Here is a 20,044-nt window from a genome sequence, read left to right on the forward strand (position 1 = left end):
TTTCTCTATCAAAGTCCAGGGACAGGACGATGCAGGATGTTCAGCCAGCTAATCCAGTTGTCACAGAGCCATTTGAAATAATTAGGTGAAAGAATGCGGCGGCTGAGCAAACAGGCCACACTCCCCCTTCTCTCCAAGATAGGACTTTTAACATGAATTAAAATTCTGCCAAACGGATGGAGCGACTGCAGCTTGAACAGGGTGAAAGTGTGCGGCCCCGGCAACTTTGGCCAAGACTGTTCTTGTTTAACTAAAGTTTACCTGGGCGGGACAGGCACATGATTCAAGGAAACTCTCACAGCAAAGATACACAGAGGAAATCGTCTCTGCTGTTGTTTGTCAGGACGTGTCTCCTCCATTATCTGTTTCTGAGAGACAGATAAGACACCATTTTCTGTTAAGACCCTTGCTGCTGTTTTACTGAAGATTTTAGACATGAATTTGTTTGAGAAATGAGAGATGAGACATTTTCTGTAAAGATTATATTGCAGAACGATTGAACTAGCAGCCTGTCCATTTGCATACATCACAATAATAATATAATAATTATTGATTTAATTTCATAAATTACATTTTCTACAATTTTTTTATGAGTTTTTTCTCTTCTATGCTGTCTTTCTTTCTTTTTGATTATCTTTGTTATGTTCACAGATTGTCATTCTTGAATGTAAATTAAACCCGAAAATCCACTTTTTAATATTTTCAAATTGATCTATTCTCTTCTATTCTTTCTTTCTTTCTAAGGCAACATTCAAATGCAGAGTCATTTAATGGCTCTGAACCCATTTGACACCTCAGCTTGTCATCCTCTGTATGTACAGTGTTGTAAGTCCCTGTCTCACCAGTTTATTCTTAGTCACATCTGCTCATTGCCGTTAACGGTTGACAGACAGCGTTTGATAGAGACCTGAGACCATGTGTGGACAGCTTCTCAGACCGCTGCAGCATTACCTCCAGATACAGTATTTCATGTGGTACCTGCACATACAAAAACTTTGTCAGTACCTTACTTTTGCACCGGTACCAATTCCCTGTACTGATGATCCCTTTGAGTACACCTTGGTTATGGAAACGCTATGACACACTGAATGGCATTTAAGCTAACAGCAGTGGACCCATTATTTCTCTCTTCTTTTTTCTTTTTAGTTTTGCAACTTAAATATTCCCGACCTGTTTGATGAAGCTGACATTTAATAACGTGCAGTGTTTGTCTGGTGTTGGGATTTGACAGGGTTCATGTTCAGGGTGTATACAAATATGCATATCATGATGGGAATATAGATGCAGTCACACATTCATCCTTTTTACCGATGCCTGATAGGAGACAGAAGTGTGCAAGTGGTCATGTTTTCATTAGGGATTTTTATGGTGTATTAACTGTTAGCCACTTCCCTAGGAGGCACATTTTTTGTTGGAAATATTTTCTATGGCTTTAGTTTAAGAATCCCAAATCATATCATCTTCTTCTGACCACACCCTTCTTCGTCTTCTTTTGAGGGGCTTTGTAAAGGGGGAACCATCATGACCATCATTAATGTAACATGTTGATTGATGAATGTTACAGCTTCACGCTCAATCAAACAGTCCAAGGAGGATATTTTTCATGGTTCTTGGTCACCGGGGTCACTTATACAATCTGCAACTTTCTAAAATCCAGCAGTCAGAGGATAAAACGGTCAAAGCGATGCATCTGTGAGTTGAGTTATGAGGAAAACAAACTCAGCCGTCCAAAGTGCCTCAGAGAAATTCACGAACATTGGTTCAGTTATCATGTTTTCTGAACATATTGTTTAGTGCTCTGGTGTTTTTCTAGTGGTAAAGGCGGTTCCAGGCAGAAGTAATTGGTTCCAGTGCTTGTTGCTACATTTTTGTGCTCAACAGATTTTGGTTGTGAATTTTCTCGTCTTCTTTTTTATTAAAGAACCTGTCAAACCACTTCCCGCAGAGGGTAAATAACCTGGAAGCATCCCAATCTGGAGTAAATGATCATGGTTATGGGCCATTATGGAATTTTGATGCTATGCCTGTCAGTCTTGTTTTTGGTAAGAGGGGTGTACACAAGTATTTTAAACGTGGCTAAACCAGATTTAAAATGGTGATTGACTCCTTTCCCATCGCCAGTAGAGAAGTTTGCCTTTTCTGTTTTTGGAGTTTTGGAGTTGTCTCACCTCGCTGTCTTGTCAATTAGTCTATCAGTTATGTCTGTTACATTGGGGCTGCTCATTATTTCATAGTTAATTTATCAATTTGATAATATTCACGCAAAACAGATGATGTTATAGTAAAAGTTCTAGTGTTATGGGTGTGTCGGCTCCTGACTTTAAATTGCTAAAAAGCCTAAATAGAGTTCTGAGGTCTGAGTCGTTGCCCTCAGGTTTTTTGACTTTGTGTTTGCTCACAAGCCGTAGCAAACGTCACTATCTCATTTACATTACATCTCTGATAAGCCCGCAGACAAACCACTGATAACTGTTTGAGGTTAAACGTCTGAAACGGTCTTGAGCGAGCGATGGTTTAACGCAGCCCTGGTCTTCAATAGCGTGAGCAAACACACGCAGACTGCGCCTTTCTCGAGTTTACAATCCGCACAGCCTCTGATCCCGACAGCTATTGTTATCCACTTGCGTTGACACTTTACACTCCTCCCAGACACTTCCAGAAATCAGTGAATCTTGAATCTGGGGGAGTGGGTGAGAAAACCCTCATCCTGTGCTTTTGGGTTTGTATTAAACCATTTATATGTTGCTCTGAACGGACTGAGAGGAGCCTACCTGGAGTGTTTTTGGTTGTGCTGTTTCTGCCGCATCTTTATGTCTGTTGTTAGGCGAGCCGCATAACAAGCCAAGAGCAGACGTTCTGAGATGCTGCTATATATTTAAAGGTTTACCAGAGTGATTATAGGCAGTCGTTTGTCTTCATCTGTTCTTTCACATATACGCTTCATCTTGCCCCAGCCCTCCCTGAGCGTCTGGCTGTGTGTGTCTCAAGAGGACTCGCTCCTCAGGCCTATAGATTGATCCTGTTGCATGAGGCTGTGCTTTTTTGGCCACAGAGGTGGTAACCAGTGGTAACCACGCTGAGGTTGGGTCTGTCTGGCTCATACAAAAACACACACACACACACACAATCTACAGTTACATTTGCTTCAAAGACGAGACGTGGGTGTGTTTGCTCTGAGAGGCAAAATCTTGGCCTTGTGTGGGATACAATGTCTGACGTGCGGTTTAAAGTTGGAGCCTTAAAAGGCAGGAGAGAGAAATGCATACTATTTAATGTTGGGAGGGAGAGTTCATTGTTGAGGCAACGCTCTGTAAATGAAGGATGGCTGTGAAATAGCAGATGCAGCAGCAGTGCACTGCTCATCGGACACTAAAGTCCCTATAACTTGTCTGAGGAAACATCCTTATCTTGATAAAAGTGTAAAAAAATGTGTCGCAGCAGAAGGGCAGGCTGATGAGCATTAGAGAAAAAGAAAAAGTAAGTCATTTAAAGTGATGCATTTTATCTTAAAAACAACTTTAAGAAAAAGAAGCTAACGCTATGTCAGAAGAGTCGTTTTCAGCTCATATCTAAAACGAGGATCTCACGGCTCTCTGTGAGGCCCCATGGTCAGCAGCTGAATTTAACATGTTGCTTTGACCCCTGTGAAAACATCTGACACCCTAGTGAAGCGCGGATGGCAGCGCGTCGGAATAAGCCACAATAAAAGCCAGAGAGGCAGAAAGGGAGAAAGGTGAGGGTGCAGGTTTCTGTGCTGGAAGCCAAACACCCCTGCCCATCTATATTTACTCTACATTTAACTTAATATGACACAACTTAGCCAATACTACAGGGTGTAATGGCATTAGAGGAGATTAACATCATTAGTTCAGGATAATAAATGGTTGGGACCTGAATAAGCTGACTGGGTCACTGCATGGTTAAACACACCAGCTTGTGTCTGTTAGACTTCAAAGCTATAGCACTGATCGGAATCATGAGGATCAGATGGAGCGAGCACTTGTCATCCTGTGCTGCCGAATGCGAACGGGGAAGCAAAGCCATGGGTCCTGTTGTTTCACTTGGAGGAAGGCAGGACGTATTCAAGGAGCTGCACAATGGCACTTTGATATTCTCTGTCTGTTTTTGTTTTGAAGGTGGAAGTTCAGTGTGTGCACTTATGTGTGAACCTGCATGTGCATGTCGGCTGTTATTTATATCAGCTGTTTGCCTTCTCTTGTTTGTTGCGGTCTTTCAGCGTACTCCCCTTCTCCTCTAACCCGCCTATTGCGCTTTCTGGGTCTCTCAAATTCCACATGGCCTCCTGACTCAACATTTAACCTCCACTATTAAGCTCAGTTAGTAGCTTTTTCTATTTTTGTTTCCTCCAAAAATGAAATATGTATGTTTAAGTATAAAGAGCATTGGGGACATTCGCGCAATAAATTTAATTCCGGTCTGATTTTTCCAAACTTAGCCCTTCCCCTCTCCCATCTCATCTACGTGTTATGCATGTTCACATTCCCTGTGAAAGACGAACAATTCTTTCTGCAGTAAATGCATTAACACCTCAACAAGTGTGTGCTGCAGAAAACAGCATGTGTGTGTTGAGCGTGTGATGCAGGGATACGACATGTGCACGCTGTCAGTGTGTTCTGCCAGTTTCTCCATCTGGTTGACACACACACAGTCCGATGCTGGTGCAGGAAATTATGTGGATCATCTGGCCTGGGTGCTCTAGTATCAATCAGATGTTGTTGCTGACAGTAGTTCAATCTTTTTGGTGACATGATATCAAATTTATTAATAACTTTAACCTAAAATAGGTCACATTTTCATTTTATTTGGGTTGAATTGAGAATTGCACTGGCTTTTTGGCCTTGACTGTCATTTAATTGTGTTTACAGTCAGCCAAGAGCTAAATGTGAGTGAAGTGACCAGAGATAACAGTTTCTACTGTTCAGCATCATTGTGTGTGTTCTCTTCAAGCAGAGGACAATCATACTGATAATGTGCCAATACCACAATGAAGAGACACTCGGATTCTGTATGCCTACTGTTTATGGCTCTGCTTTAGTTCAGTAATTTTTGAGTTATTTTATTGTAGCGTAGGTAAGATAGAAAAAAGAACCTATGACACTACTCACAAACTGTATTCTGTAGTCTGAAATAGATGATCACAAAGAACTTTCTCCATGTCGGATGGGGGCAGGGATTATTCAGTTAGAGATTAGTTTATGTCAGTGCACCATCAAATAATAACACGCATATGCCTAATGTTTGGTCTGATGACTTTCAACAACCTGACATTGTTGAAAAAATAATGAAAAAATAAATTAAGGTTCCATTGCATAGCAGTTATAGCTGTTTGTTTTTTTAACCTATCAGTAATTTCCCCTAATGGTCACAAACATATGTAAGAACAACAGTCGCAGACCCAGACTTGAACCCTGAGGGACACTACATTGAATGATGATGGTTATTGAATCCTCTCCGGAAACTGTTTTCATTAAGGACAATATTTCAAACACAATTTGTCTGTTAGATACTCACCAAATGAGTTTTACTCTCAAAAGTGTTTTAGTTTTGCAGCCAAAGATCTCACATTGCCTTTCAGTTTTGTCTTCCATCATAACACATTCACTTTCTCTCACTGTTGCCAACTGCAGTCTCTCTCTCTATTCCCTTTTTCTTTCCTCTCTCCTTGGAAGCGTTATTAACCTCATTACTAACCTCTATCTGCAAATGAGCTGGAAAAGGTGGTTATTCATGGCGTCATAGCCTCATTTTCTTTGCACTCCTCACGACAGTAAAATATTTCACAGTGCGATAACGGATAAAGCCTCTTTGCACCTTTCTCACCGCCTTTTTAGTGCTGTTTGCCAGCTGCCACAAGGGCTGGGGAAGAGGGCTTTATTTAGGCTTTTTAATGGATTTTAAACCTTAATGGCTGAAGCTGACATCAAGGAAGATAAGTGGTTTCCTAGCTCCTCTGTATAGATTGATGAACACAGGACATGAAGCGAAGAGCTGTTTATCAGTCTCAGCTGCACACACAGCACACAAGGACTCACAGATATGGTATGTATGGACAACCAGGAGGAGTGCACACATGCATAGACACACGCACACAAGCATGCACACACGCACACAATCATGCACACACGCACACAAAATCAGGTTTTTAACTGCTGATCATTTAATGGCAGCTGGCAAGTACAGGCATGATGTGGCCTCTCGTCACTGAAACTCTGTGATGGTTAGTATGAGCAGAAATCTGCAAGTAAGGCGCTAAAACAAAAGTAAACCAGCCTATACATGATCAACCTGTAGCTGTCAAAATGTTGCCCACTGGCTAATGAGCCAGTTACAACTTGAACAATTCCTCTGGCTTTTATGTCATCTGAAAAGCACGGTATGATGACAAAGTATTTGTAGCGTGTATAGATTAAGTCTTATGATGTCAGATTTCATCATAATGCAAGATGAGAAGTATGATAGTCAGCAAATGATTAAGAAGAGAAGTTGAGAATTAGTAGAGACTGCTTGACTCCAGGTGTTGCTGCAACTCGTCTCACCTTTGACACACTTCAACTACAAACCAGACAGGGAAGCAACTTGCTCCCTTACAACTTAAGGCCAATTTATGCCTCTCCGTTTCTTCTATTACGGACAGATAAGACCGCCCTATCCGTCGTGAAACGCCCTCTCCGAATGCTTCGTACAGCTTTTCATACACGTCTGATTTTTCTAACTATCCGTCTTCATGTTTGAGACCCGACGGACCGCTCTTGGCTGTGATTGGTCCGCGAACGACATCATTTCCGTATGACGTCATTTCCGTATTTCCGGACCTCAAACTTCCTGTTTACTTCCTGTTTACTTCCATGTAGCATCAAACCCAAACACAACTATGATTCTACGATTAATGTGACGTGTGTGTTAAGCCAGCGGAGTTGTCCGGCTGACGGTGGCTCGTTTGAGCACTGAGGGCATGTGTGCACGGTCACAGACGGTTATAACGAGCTTTCAAAACGCCGCTAGCAGACTAGGCTAGCGGGCTAGGCTAGCCACCATGCTAACTGCGGTGGTAACAGTGCAAGAACCCGCCGTCACGACTTTAATTCCACTTCTATCATGACACTGTTTCTATAATACCGTCAGGTTAGAAGCAAACACTGGATAGTAGTAGTTAGTGTCGGGAGTCCTGCTGACTGTGTGTGGAAGCTGGGGGGAGCTAGGTCCGTGTAGCTTCTAGCTACATGTAGCCTCAAGCAGATTCAAGCTGTGGAATCAGCAACACAGTTCGGAAACAAGACCGGGGAACCGCTGCGCTAAGAAACGATTACATCAGCATTTTGACCCGCTGGGTGTCACTTTATTTAGTTCTGTTAGTTGCCATGGTTCAGTGTGTGGGACGCAAGCTAACATGTCAACAGAGACACGTGGACTTCTTCTTCCCAAATGGGGTAGGCTTCTCTGAGCTCGTCTTCCGTTGCGCCACCTATGGGTTTGGCGGTGAACTTTTTCCGGACGTAGACTGACGGAGAAGTAAAAATCAAAAAGACTCTTTGTCTCCCGCTGAGACCTCTCCGAGAAACGGACACGTAGTAGTATATAAGAGCCTTTACAACTTGTACAAAAATGCTGTACTTTCTGACCTTAACCAGCAGAGCCCCATTCTTTGAGGGTAGCTTTCAAAACTCTGCTGTGTGCTTTTGAGTCTTTAGCTGTTAGAGTCTCAAAAGTTTGTCTTTCAATATAAATAATTACATTTTAAAGTATGAAAATTAAGGAATTTACATAGTACACATGAATCAGGAATTATTTACTTTCAAAAATTGTATTGCGTTGTTGAAGATATTGCCAACCATGAAAATAGAAGGCATCAAGAGACATATAACCAAAGAACATGCATTTCCAATGTGCTATTTTACTTTTTTTCCGCAATCAGTACGTCTGTAGTTCCGAGACCTCTTTGCATACAGCGTCTGCACAAAGCTCTTTGATGGTGGCAGCTGGAATTTGTTGGATGGGGGAGGGAGGGCAAGTTGAAATAGCAAAGCTCTGGGAACCACGACAGTATGCAGAAGATGAAGGGAGGGAAGGTGGAGAAGAAAAAAGGGGGGGAGCAGTGAGAGAGCTAGAGGCAAAATGTCATAGGAATGCAATGAATTATGAGGCTACACTGGCATCTAATAGAAAGTCAGCAAAGTAATCAAAGTAAAAGTGTATAGGCTTTTTTTCTGTGTGAATAAATGATGAGTGTTTACAGATTGATACCTGCCTTGGGTATGGCTTATTGGTTCGGATGTTAAGTTGTAGTGTCTGTGGTTATAAGGATGTTTATGTTAATCAGAGATGCATGCCGGTTTAGTGTGTGTCACTGCACAAATGGCACAATGTATGCAAGTGCCTATAGCATAAACTTCATGACTTAAAGTGAGATTCAGCAGCTTTTAGGGACTGTGGAGATCATTTTAGTTGCACGTTTATATAAAAATCTCCAAAGATTTTTGCTGCAGTCTGTCTCTAACTCCTGCCCTGTGTTCTGAGGAAATGTTTATGATCTGGTTCTGTGTGTGATATAGTGCAGCAGTTACCATGAGAAGAGCTGGGGGGGAGCGGGTAGAGCAGAAATCAATACCCCCAGTTGCTTATTTATGGTTGCACCAAACTGGCAGTGAGGGACTGGTGATGAGGAGTAACAGGGTGACGAGGAAGAGGTGGAAAGGGGCTGAGTCAGGGCCTCGGGGTGGGGCAGAGGACAACATGAAATGTATGCGGATAGATATGAATGGTGGAAAAGCACCGGGACTGAAACTCGATGCAGCATCAACCGCTGCAGATTGTGAGTTAGTCCTTTAGCCGCTGCACACCAGCAGCGTGTGACTCGCGCTGCTCACTGGTCACAACAGCTGCCATCAAGGTTGTGTGTAGTGTGTATGAGCGAGCATGTTGAAAGAAAAAGAATAAAGTGTGCTGATACGTTTGGCCCCATGTATCTGTGGAATACTTCAAGGATCAAATTGTGCTATATTTAGAATTCATGCAATAGCCTTGGCCGTTGACAGGGAGGTAACGAGGTTCAGAAACTAAGCTTCACAAAAACAACAGCTTAAAAACAGCGTTGGTGGGAATCATAGACAAATGTTGGCTACACAAACACAACCAAATGTGATGAGCTTGTTGTACTTAACATAAGAAGTTGAAGATTCCTAACTTACTGAAGTTTATCAGTCTGCCATAAGATGGATGGAATTAATGTTAGATGGCTAGCTGCTGGTCAAATTACTCAAGTGAAGCTAACTAGCTAGCGTCAGCTTTATTCATCAGATTATGTCTGGTAATGAAAAGCACGAAACCACAATGTGTTAGTTAAATTTCACTGGTGTAAATTCTGAGAACACTCAAACTATCATATAGTGAATCAACAAACAAGCTATAGTTAGCTGTTTTTAGCTTGTTTGGTGACTAGCAGCAAAAGTTAGTAGCATAAGAGAGTTATGGAGGTTTGATTTTGCAGAATTCATTTACTGATAATCTAAATACCCACAGAGGTGTTTCTACAGCCTAATGCAGTCGGTGTTGTTTACTCTGTCTCTTACCTTTCTGTGTCCTTCTTTGCCCTTTAGCTCCCACTGAGCCTCACTTCACTGACTGCGTCTCCAGGGAGCAGGAGACATTCCGCTGCTGGTGGAGTCCAGGCACCTTCCAGAACCTGTCCTCCCCCGGAGCTCTCCGAGTCTTCTACCTTAAGAAGGAGTGAGTAGACTCACCTTGGGCCTACTTCAACTAAAGTTTAGACTCCTTTTCAAGTCCTAATTGATAAGTTTGCCTTTCTGTTCAACGTCTCATGCTAGAAAAACATGGGTTAGCAGTAAAAACACAATGTTTACTATTGGCGTATTTTACTTTTGTCCCTTCAAACTCAATGCTGACTGGAACATTTTGAATGCTACTTGGACAGTAGTGTGACTCAGTCTGTTAGCATTCGCTTGCCGTTGGGCACTGTTTTCAGATGGCATTGTATAACGAAGATTTGGATCTCATTCATTTGTAAGTCATTTGACCCATGAATGAATGCTGATTGTACTATTTCCCAGACACAAGCCAGATGTCAATGGGTCTTACTTGTTTCCTCCAGTGTGAAAGGGGCTTATTTTCTGTCACGTGTCACACTAAAATCATATATGTGTGTCCCAGATGCTCAAACCTATAGATGATAATAATTTCTTCCTTTGCTTTTTTCCCTCCTTCACTTTATCCCTCCCTCAGGACTCCAACCAGCGAATGGAAAGAGTGTCCCCACTATAACTATTCAAACAGGGAATGCTTCTTCGACTCGAACCACACATCAATTTGGAAAGCCTACTGCATGCAGCTGCGCAGCCAAAACACCACCTACTTTGATGAGGAGGATTGTTTTACAGTGGAAAATATTGGTAAGTATTCAACATGTGTGCATATCCTGATGATTGTAATACATCCAACGAACTAGAGGAATTCTTCATAATATCTCCAGTGGATTAAAGAGTGTGAAGCATGTTTTAGCATGATGGATCAACCCTACAAGTTTCCAGGAAATGGTATTTACTGCTGAATTTCAAATCAGCAAATGTCACATGCTTGTCAACATCACATCAAGTGTTTTGATGTCTGATGGTATTTATCTAATCAGGACTCTAAACGATAATGATAGATGCTGTATTATCACGTGTCAATGTCATGTGTTTGCTGATATCGCTTCCCTGGAAGTTCTTGTGTGCAGATTGAGTGTCAGTGTGTTGTTTTATAGATAACATGTGGATGTTGTCGTCTTCAAACCTGAACCAACAATACACGTCGAATAAAGAACCACTTGAATCATAAGCTCTAAAGGCTGCCCGGAGAAATATCTCATCAGCTGCTGGTGGCATCTGCTAGAAGATTGCCATTGTTTGTATTGGTTGCCATATGATTTTTTTTTATTACTTCCAATCGTGTGCTATTGAAATTTGAACCCAAGAAATAGCAATTACTTTATATTTTTTCTATTTTTCAAATAGCATTTTTAATTTCCATGTGCATGAGTATCGTGTATGTTTAACTATAATTCTTTATTTGTTCAACTGAGGTCAAGTGCATTCTAAGCCATTAATGAATTTACCATGTTGAGTGGTATTAATAGCTTGTTTTTGTTTTCCTTCCTTCATGTTGAACTCTTACCCTTTCTCCTGGCAGTACGTCCAGACCCACCAGTGTCTCTAAACTGGACCCTCCTGAACCTAAGTCCCTCTGGGCTAAGGTATGATGTCATGGTCAACTGGGAGCCCCCGCCCTCTGCAGACGTCGAGGCGGGCTGGATGCGCATTGAGTACGAAATCGAGTACAGTGAGAGAAATACCACAAACTGGAAATCGGTGAGTGCTCGCTCTCTCTTTATTTGCTCTTAAACTTTCTCTCTCTCTCCTCCTCCCTTTGCTTTCAGGCACACACTGGTACGTGTGCCGACACAGTTAAACACACCTTAAAACTTGCATATGCATATGTGCACACACACACAAGCTCACACAAACGAAACACTCATGCACTCACTAAAAGTAAATTGTAGGTAGGTCATAGTGGCACAGTGTCGTGTTTCCTTCCCCCTCCCCCAAGGAGTCTCATGGCTAAAATGCAGTGTAGCTTTGTTGGCAAGGCGATGGAAGCCAGAGCAAGGTCCTCTGGGAAAACACAGCCTCTCTGGAGGAAGTGAAGGGAGGGATCTGTAGGTCAGAGGCCATGGGACCTTGTGCAGGCTCATAATCATTACGTTGTGGCCCACCACCTGACAAATGCAGCCTTGGCAACTTTTCAGAACCTTCCAGTGTAACAGTCCTCTGCCTAATGTATCCGAAATGAGGAAAAAACAATTGCCCCTATGGAAAGGTCACAGTTCTATACGTCACAACATCTTGTTCAGCTTAATTCAGTCTTCAGTGATGTTTTCTAATGAATTAAAACACTGCAAAATCACTTTCTTCTCTCTCTATGCCCTGTTTTCATTGTCTCCTGTGTGTTTCTGTGTTGCAGTTGGCGATTCAGCCACACACTCAGCAGGCACTCTACGGTCTGCACATAGGCAAAGAGTATGAAGTGCACATCCACTGCAAGATGCAGGCCTTCATTAAGTTTGGAGAGTTCAGTGACTCAATCTTCATCCACGTGGATGATATTCTCAGCGGAGGTAAAATCATCTTGGGTTTAGGGTGGAACATTCAATCTGATTGGTCCGTTGCCTGTTTGGGTTCAGGCGCTTTGCATTAACCTGGAACTGTGTGGTTGTGATGATGGAATCTGTTTTATGCTCTTTCCCCAGAGAGTACGTTCCCGCTCACAGTCGTACTTGTTTTCGTGATTGTGGGATTCCTCATGCTCCTCTTGCTGATTGTCGTCTCTCAGCAGTACAGGTAGGAACAGTTAAAGTCTCTCTCTCTCTCTCTTTTATACAACCAACCTACACTGTCAGAAACACACTGGACCTGCTGAAGCATGATGTCAGTGACAACATGCAAAGTGTTTGCTATATCTGCAGCAGATTTTGCAGCGCACTTCTCAGCAGGGCCTCATTCTTTGCCACGCACAAACACGCACGCACACGCACGCACTCACGCACACACACACACACAAACCGACACACAGACACTGACAAATACTATAAACAGATCATCTTCATCATGTCCTCCTCTTGCTGCCGCTACAGATTCATGATGATTCTGTTGCCACCAGTTCCTGCACCCAGAATTAAAGGCATCGATCCAGAGCTGTTGAAGGTACATTCATTTCTCCTCTGTTATTCTGCCTTACCTTTTTTTTAAATGAACAAAACAATAGACTCCAGTGATATATTGGCCCGGCTGTTTGCAGCTTTCTTGTCTCAGATATATTGTGTCTGCTTTCTGCGTCGTCAAGAGAAGAAGTTGTAGTAGTGAATATGCTAAAGAGGCCACATATTTGAGGTAATTCCAAAAAAGTGTCAACCCATTCATGATTTATACGTCAGATTAGTTTTTCAGCTGTAAAATATCACTTTTTTCCTTTTACTGCATATGCTTAAAGGGTTAAATTATAACCATCAATAATTCACAGCAGTTTACATGAGGAATTTGTGGGTTGCTTTTTCAGAAAGGGTTGTGTAACCACTGTTTTTTGAGTCCCTTTTCAATGTAATATGATTAAAAACAGACAACCCTGGACATCCATGTGGAACATTAGGCCACGCAATCATCCCACCCACAACCACCATCCCTCTTCCAACCGCTGCTCGTCAACAATGGAATAGAAAGAAAAACAAATATCCGTAAACAATTTTAAAGCAAGGCAGCCACTTTGGGTTTTTTTTGTTTGTTTTTTTAAGCCAACAAGGACAGGAGGACCACTGAGGGATAATAAGACGTGAAGAGGGTCGTGGTTCAGTATTGTGCTGTGGGTGTATTATTGACTGTGGGATGCATTTATAAGGCAGCCCTGGACCTCAGAACAAAAAAGGGCTTATATGAATAACGAAATGAAAACGCTGCTATTTCGCAATCAGACAGAGGTGGAAACACAATGCTTGGTTTGCAGCTGAAACTGTGCAGCGAAAACTAAAAGTTCTGTTTATTTTTTACTTCCTGATCGCCACACACGCCTAATATTGTTGTACAAATGTGTGCATTTGCAGAAGGGCAAGCTGGACGACCTGAATATGATCCTGAGTGGTGGAGGTATGGGCGGCATGTCCACCTTTGCACCAGATTTCTACCAAGATGAGCCATGGGTTGAGTTCATCGAGGTGGATGCTGAGGATGCGGACGCTGGGGAGAAGGAGGACAACCAGGGCTCAGACACCCAGAGGCTCCTTGGCCTGCCCCAACACGCCGGCCACTACCTGAACAGCGGATGCTCCAACGCCATTGGGTACTGCACAGGCTCTTAAGTGAAGGCTGTGTTTTTATGCTAACCAATATCTATGCAATATGAATTTCATCCCCTTTTCTCCTTCTGTTTCCCTCTGCGTCAGCTTCCCTGATGATGACTCAGGCAGGGCCAGCTGTTACGACCCAGATGTCTTTGACCATGACACCCTAATGATGATGGCCACCCTGTTGCCAGGCCAGCCCGAGGACGGAGAAGCCTCCCTCGCTGTGGAAGAAGGATTTTCAACCTCAGATAGGAACCTCGTCCAAACCCAAACCGCAGGTCCCCAGACTTGGGTCAACACAGACTTCTACGCCCAGGTCAGCAACGTCATGCCCTCTGGAGGCGTGGTGCTGTCTCCCGGCCAGCAACTCCGGATCCAGGAGAGCGCCTCAGCCACTGAGGATGAAACACAGAATAAAGGAAAAGAGAGCAAAGACAACGAGGAGACCGCGAAGAAGAAGCAACAAGAGCTGCAGTTTCAGCTGCTGGTGGTGGATCCCGAGGGAAGCGGCTACACCGCAGAGAGCAACACCCGGCACATCAGCACACCCCCTTGCTCCCCTATGTCTGGTGAGGGGTACCACACCATACCCCTGCAGCCAGTGGAGACCAAAGTGGAGGAAAACCAATCATCTTACATTGTTCCTGGCTCTCCCCAGTCCCAGTTCAGTGCTCCTGTTTCAGACTACACAGTGGTGCAGGAGGTGGACACTCAGCACAGTCTGCTCCTCAACCCGCCCCCCCTTCAGTGTCCCCCTCCCTGCCTGCCACAGCACCCCCTCAAGGCCCTACCTGCTATGCCTGTAGGGTACATCACCCCAGACCTGCTGGGGAAGCTCTCACCATGAAATGACCATGCCATTGGACCTTAGGGTGCAAGGTTGATTAACTAGGAAGTCCCCCATATTCACAAAAGCCTGTTTCTACCTAATTCCTGCTGGAAACCAAAAAGCCTGTAGCACACAGTGTGAGGAGCCTTTAAAGGTGTTTGTTTTCAGAGGTTTCTGAAAGGGCGTCATGAGCTATTCGTTTTTTGACTCTGCCTCGTCAGTTAATGTGATATGGAGTTGACAGAACGTATGTGTTGGAAAAATTACATCCATGTGATTGACAGACACATAACAGGCCTAGACTGTGGCTGTAATGAGTCCCCCACCTCCAAAAAAGCATTAGCTCACTGCTAACCTCGCTCCAGTCTCATTGCATCCTCTGGTTAATTGTGTTTGGAGCAATGACAATACAGAAGTCTTAATCTTGCTGAGACTTGTCAGTGTATAATTGACGAAGAGAAGCACACTCTCGTCATGCGTTTCACCCCCCCCCCCAACACCATGAAGAAGTCATTGCTGTCCTTGACACCTCTCACTGGTGGAGATGTTTGCCGCTCAGATCATGGCTTATTTTGTATTCTTAAATTTCTTATTTCATCATGTCATCTTATAAGCACTTCGCTAGAGATATATATTTTTATACAAACAGATATAGGAAGAATCGGCCCCTAAACACAGTTGCAGACAGAACTATGCAGTTTTACTTTGCATTCTTGGCTCAGTTTTGTTCATATTATGCTGGTCACATTTTAATGAATTTATTGCCAATCTGATATCAACTTTGCTCCGAAAAAACTAAAGCAGTTTTCAGACATGAACTCCAGAGGATTGTCCACAGGATTGGGTCCATACTGTTTTCGCTCAGATGCGTTCACGACAACAAAACATTTGTTCAGGTGAAGGACGTAACATATTAATTACACTGCTTTCCTTCCTTGGGAGGTGTTGAAAGGCATTCTGGGAAGTGGATTAGCAGGTGAGGTGACAAATAAAAGGGAAATGAAAACATTTCATCACAAACTGATTATACATGTCCCCAACGCGGAGTTTATACGTTTTCATTTTATTTTGAAATGCATGCTGCACTGTGAACATACATCACTTACAGCACTCATCTACATATCTTATAGTGTGTGGAATGGTCTACTCAGATTCAGTCTCATCTCGGAGACGCTCAGTACAAATAGTGCTGTACTACCACCAAGTGCCTTGCTCAAGGGCATGTTATTTTTCCACAAGGGAACAGCAGGCGGTTTGGGAGAAAAATAAACAATGCATTACACGCATGCAGCAACATGAGGCCAAGAATCTTTTTCAAGCATCCACTCACTCACTCATTAACTCACTCACAATCCATCACTTTAAAGTGCAAGCTTTCAACTCGAGAGATTTATTCTTCTCATGTGACATCGTTGTTGCAGGGACAGCGACTGGAGCAAGTTGAGAGACTGTGAAAGTAGGTAATAGCTGTAATTAGCTAACATTTTATACTTATAACAGCCGAGTACACCGTGTTAACCACCTGTGCTATGATAGTGTTATTGGCTTGCCTTATGCGTGGGCTGAGGTATGCATATGTCATTTGGATTTGTGCATTTATGCATTGCTATAGTATATTTAGTATATGTACTGCTATGTAGGTGTAGCCTCTCTGCATAGATTGACTACAAAAAGCCTGCACATGCACTAAAACAGTAACATGCATGCACACACACACACACACACACACACACACACACACACAAACAGCTACATGATAAATATTTGCCTTAATTGACCGATTTAATTTTGCCTTCCTGAGATAGCCAATAACATTATGATCTGAAAATTGTCTGAGAAAATAGTTGTGGGGATGTTGATTTTTTGAGGCCATTCAACTGTAATTTGCATGTTTCTGATTGCGCTCGTAAAACTGACCACAGTTTCCAAACGAAAATGCTGATCAGGGCCAGAAGGGCAGAGATCCAGGTTCTGGTCGGATGGTGAAAACAAATCGATTTAATTTGGCTTATAAATGGATTTATAGTTATTTTAACCTTATGATAATCTTAGAATAAACATGTTAGGATATTATTTTGGCAGAATTGTCTCCTAGTCACTGAGCGTGCCCTTGGTTCATTGACAGTGTTTGATTATAATGGCAAAAGAGGCTTTATATGGCTTTGTATGTTTTCATTCTTTGAATTAAAGACATTGACAATATGCCTGTGACAAACAGCAGCATAGCACAGCACTCTACACAATAAGCTACATAAGTAAAGCTTGGGCCATATGCATGATGGGATGCGACACAATGAACTTTCAATTGCGAATGAGTCAGAGATGAACACATCTCATTAAACACAAAACATATACGTCGCAGTGAAAGGGAACACATATCCTGCCTTGGAAGTATCCTTGAGATAAACAGGCCAGTGACTCACTTAGGAACAGTCTATTTTGTATCAGACAATCCCATAATGAAGAGAGACAAAGCAAGAGCCTTAGAATGACAATTTATAAAAGAAATGTGAATATAATAAACATGTGCCATTTCTCTCTTTCTCTATTTTTTTTTGAAGAGCTCAGTGTTCTGTTGTTGCTGCCGTTAGTGCTCATGATACCAGCAAGTCAATGCTGTTGCAGAAATGTCTTAATATATTTACTAGTGCTGTAAAATTACAAGTATATATTTTTTTAAATGTCATTAATGTTACTAATCACAACATATTGCTGCTCGGTACATGACCTTTTTCCTGCATAAAGCCTTACTGTGGTGGGAGGGTTTCAGTCAACACTTTAAATGCTGAGGTGATGAAAACCTGCCAAATGGACGATACTGATTTCTGTAAATGTGTTACAGCAACAATCTGACAGTTTCTCTCCCCACACGATGCTCAACCGACTCCCACCATTCCCAACCAAAGATCCCCAGAAGGCTCTCTGTTTATATGAAGGAAAATCAGACAATGGAAAAAGCACCGCTAAGATTCGATTTACTTTTTCCAGATGTACCGTGGTGATTGTGAATGTGTGCAAACTGGAACAAGTGATGCAATTATGATAATGAGGAAAATTTGTTTGAAAAAAAAGGGAAAAAAGAAAAGAGGAGTGGTGGTGCTTTCTATAACAGGTGTTTACTGCCTTGTGTCAGCGTTTTTTCCTGTTTTTGCCATTACCAGTTCACAATGAGCTAATTCTTAATGTAGTGTAAAAGGTTGCGATGGTTATTTCGAGCGTATAAATGTTACAACAGACTTTAGAGCAAGCACTTTGTACAAATACAGTATATGTCTGATCTTTTAAAAATAGTATTCAGATTTTCTATATCGGACAAAATCCTGTCTATGAATTACATGTTATTACAAGCAGCGTTCTATATATATATATATATATATATATTTTTTTTTTTTTTTTTTTTTCATTCAGCACAATAATCTGACTTTGAGGACCCTTCAGTATCAGTAGAGTTTAGTTTTGTTCAACAGAGTTTATGTTCATAGGACATATTTTACACTACCAGATTGTTAGGATGATGTACTGTAATGGAGTATTTAATGTTTGCTAAAAGATTTATGGATCGATGATAGAGCAGATAGTCTTTGAGAGATAATAGTTCTACTGTAACTCTACCCTCGTCAAACGTCTCCCGCTATGTGATTTCAGCATTTTCCTGATAAAAGTGCATTTAAATGGAGCTGAAGAGTTTTATAATGATTTGTTCTGACCATGTTTTTTTTTTTTGTGTGTGTGTCAGTTGAAAGGTGGCTTTTGTCACCGTGCTAAGCCTGGGAATGATCATGAGAGCTGGAGTCTGTGGTGGTTTTTACTCTTTTGTCAAAATAAAAGCGACTCGTGCCAGATATGTTTCAGCTTGTTGGGGAAACGGTTGGATTCTTGACTTGAGTTCTGTAGTATATAGACTTGTTTTGTTTTTTTCATGAATAGGTTCAGTGGCTTCAACCTTTATTTCTGTTTGTGTGTTATATATATTTGTTTGCTCAGAGCCCTCACATCACCCTACTACCTGTAATGGACGGGGGCAGCATGAATCACATGTGCGCTGTTATTCTCTGACATGTGTATCGTTCAGGCTCACTGCACCAGAAATATTCCACATGTCAGAATTTGAAACAGCTGCATTGTGATCTCCAGTGTGTAAACATCAGCTTGCATTGGCCTGACTAATTGATAATGACTTCACTCTTTATTTTCTTGCCCTCCTGACCCTGGAGCCACTGTCCTTGTCTGTTCGCTGTTGTTTTACTCAATGCCGAGTGTTGAACATTGATGATTTGATATTGTTCTCTTACCAGTTGAGCCTTTCTGGTATTGTATGTGATCAATAAGCTCTCGACAAGTAACTCAATAAATGTACATACTGCAACTCTAATTATCGTGTGCATTATTCCTTTGTCATTAGATGTTTCTAAAAGTCACACCTGTTTTTAATAATTGTAGTTTCCAAAGCATAAATTGGACAATTATTGTTACAAAAATAACTATAATCTCACATAAACTAATATATACCAACAATATTATTCTGCTTATGTGGGGAAAAAGGGGATGGTTACCTCTGCCAATTAGGTTACTTTTTCACCCCTGTCTGTTTGTTTTGTGTTGATTGGTTCTTGCCAAAAGTTAAAAACAACCAATGGGATTTTAAGGAAACTTTATCGGAGGATGCAATGTGGGTCAAGGAAGAACAATCCAATTTTGGTTTGATTGAATTTAAGCGGACTGTTTGGCCTTGGCAGGGTTTTGCGCTCCACTGAGTTCTCGTTTGAATTTATTTAACCAATCACAATCTCTAATGTGGGGGCGGTACCACTGCCCTTTAAATTCAATAAAGTTTCACCAATTTTCACACATCAGTTGAAATCAGCTGCATAAATTATTTTTGTCAGAAGATTGTTAAAGATCTGGATCCACTCCAAAATGTAATGGGTTCTTCCTTGTCCCACACCACATGCTTCCACCAAGTTTCGGGAGGAACCAAACACTCAAACGGACAGGGGTGAAAACAACCTCCTTTGGCAGAGGCACTTATGTTTCACCAGGTCAACGGCATAATAGTTCAGAGTAGCATTCTAACATGGATTCAATTTAAAAATGTATTTTGCCCAACTCCGTCCACCAGACAAAACCCGCTGCCATTAAGAGCACACGAGAAACAAGCTGCACAGCACAGGTCAGCTCAGATCAGCACTCAGGGACGGAAAGGGATGGTAATGAAGAATATGTACAGGCTGCTGTGGTCTGAGAGTTCAAATGCAAATGGTTTTGTGTGTGCGTGTGTGTGTGTGTCTGAGAGAGGAAAATGAATTGTGTGT

General features: G+C 42.1%; 1 protein-coding gene across 1 annotated transcript in view; it reads left to right on the plus strand.

The window, feature by feature from the left end:
• The window catches only part of ghra (growth hormone receptor a), a 30,306-nt gene extending 11,202 nt beyond the window's left edge, over nt 1-19,104 (plus strand). The window contains exons 3-10 of the mRNA XM_061071452.1: nt 9,615-9,744; nt 10,258-10,424; nt 11,203-11,381; nt 12,034-12,187; nt 12,320-12,410; nt 12,704-12,773; nt 13,664-13,899; nt 14,003-19,104. Of these exons, the coding sequence (XP_060927435.1) occupies nt 9,615-9,744; nt 10,258-10,424; nt 11,203-11,381; nt 12,034-12,187; nt 12,320-12,410; nt 12,704-12,773; nt 13,664-13,899; nt 14,003-14,750 (1,775 nt within the window). The 3' untranslated portion in view covers nt 14,751-19,104. The remainder of the gene's footprint in view (nt 1-9,614; nt 9,745-10,257; nt 10,425-11,202; nt 11,382-12,033; nt 12,188-12,319; nt 12,411-12,703; nt 12,774-13,663; nt 13,900-14,002) is intronic.
• Nucleotides 19,105-20,044: the final 940 nt, after the last annotated feature.

This window comes from Limanda limanda, chromosome 5 (genome assembly GCF_963576545.1).
Source record: "Limanda limanda chromosome 5, fLimLim1.1, whole genome shotgun sequence".
Taxonomy (NCBI): Eukaryota; Metazoa; Chordata; class Actinopteri; order Pleuronectiformes; family Pleuronectidae; genus Limanda; species Limanda limanda.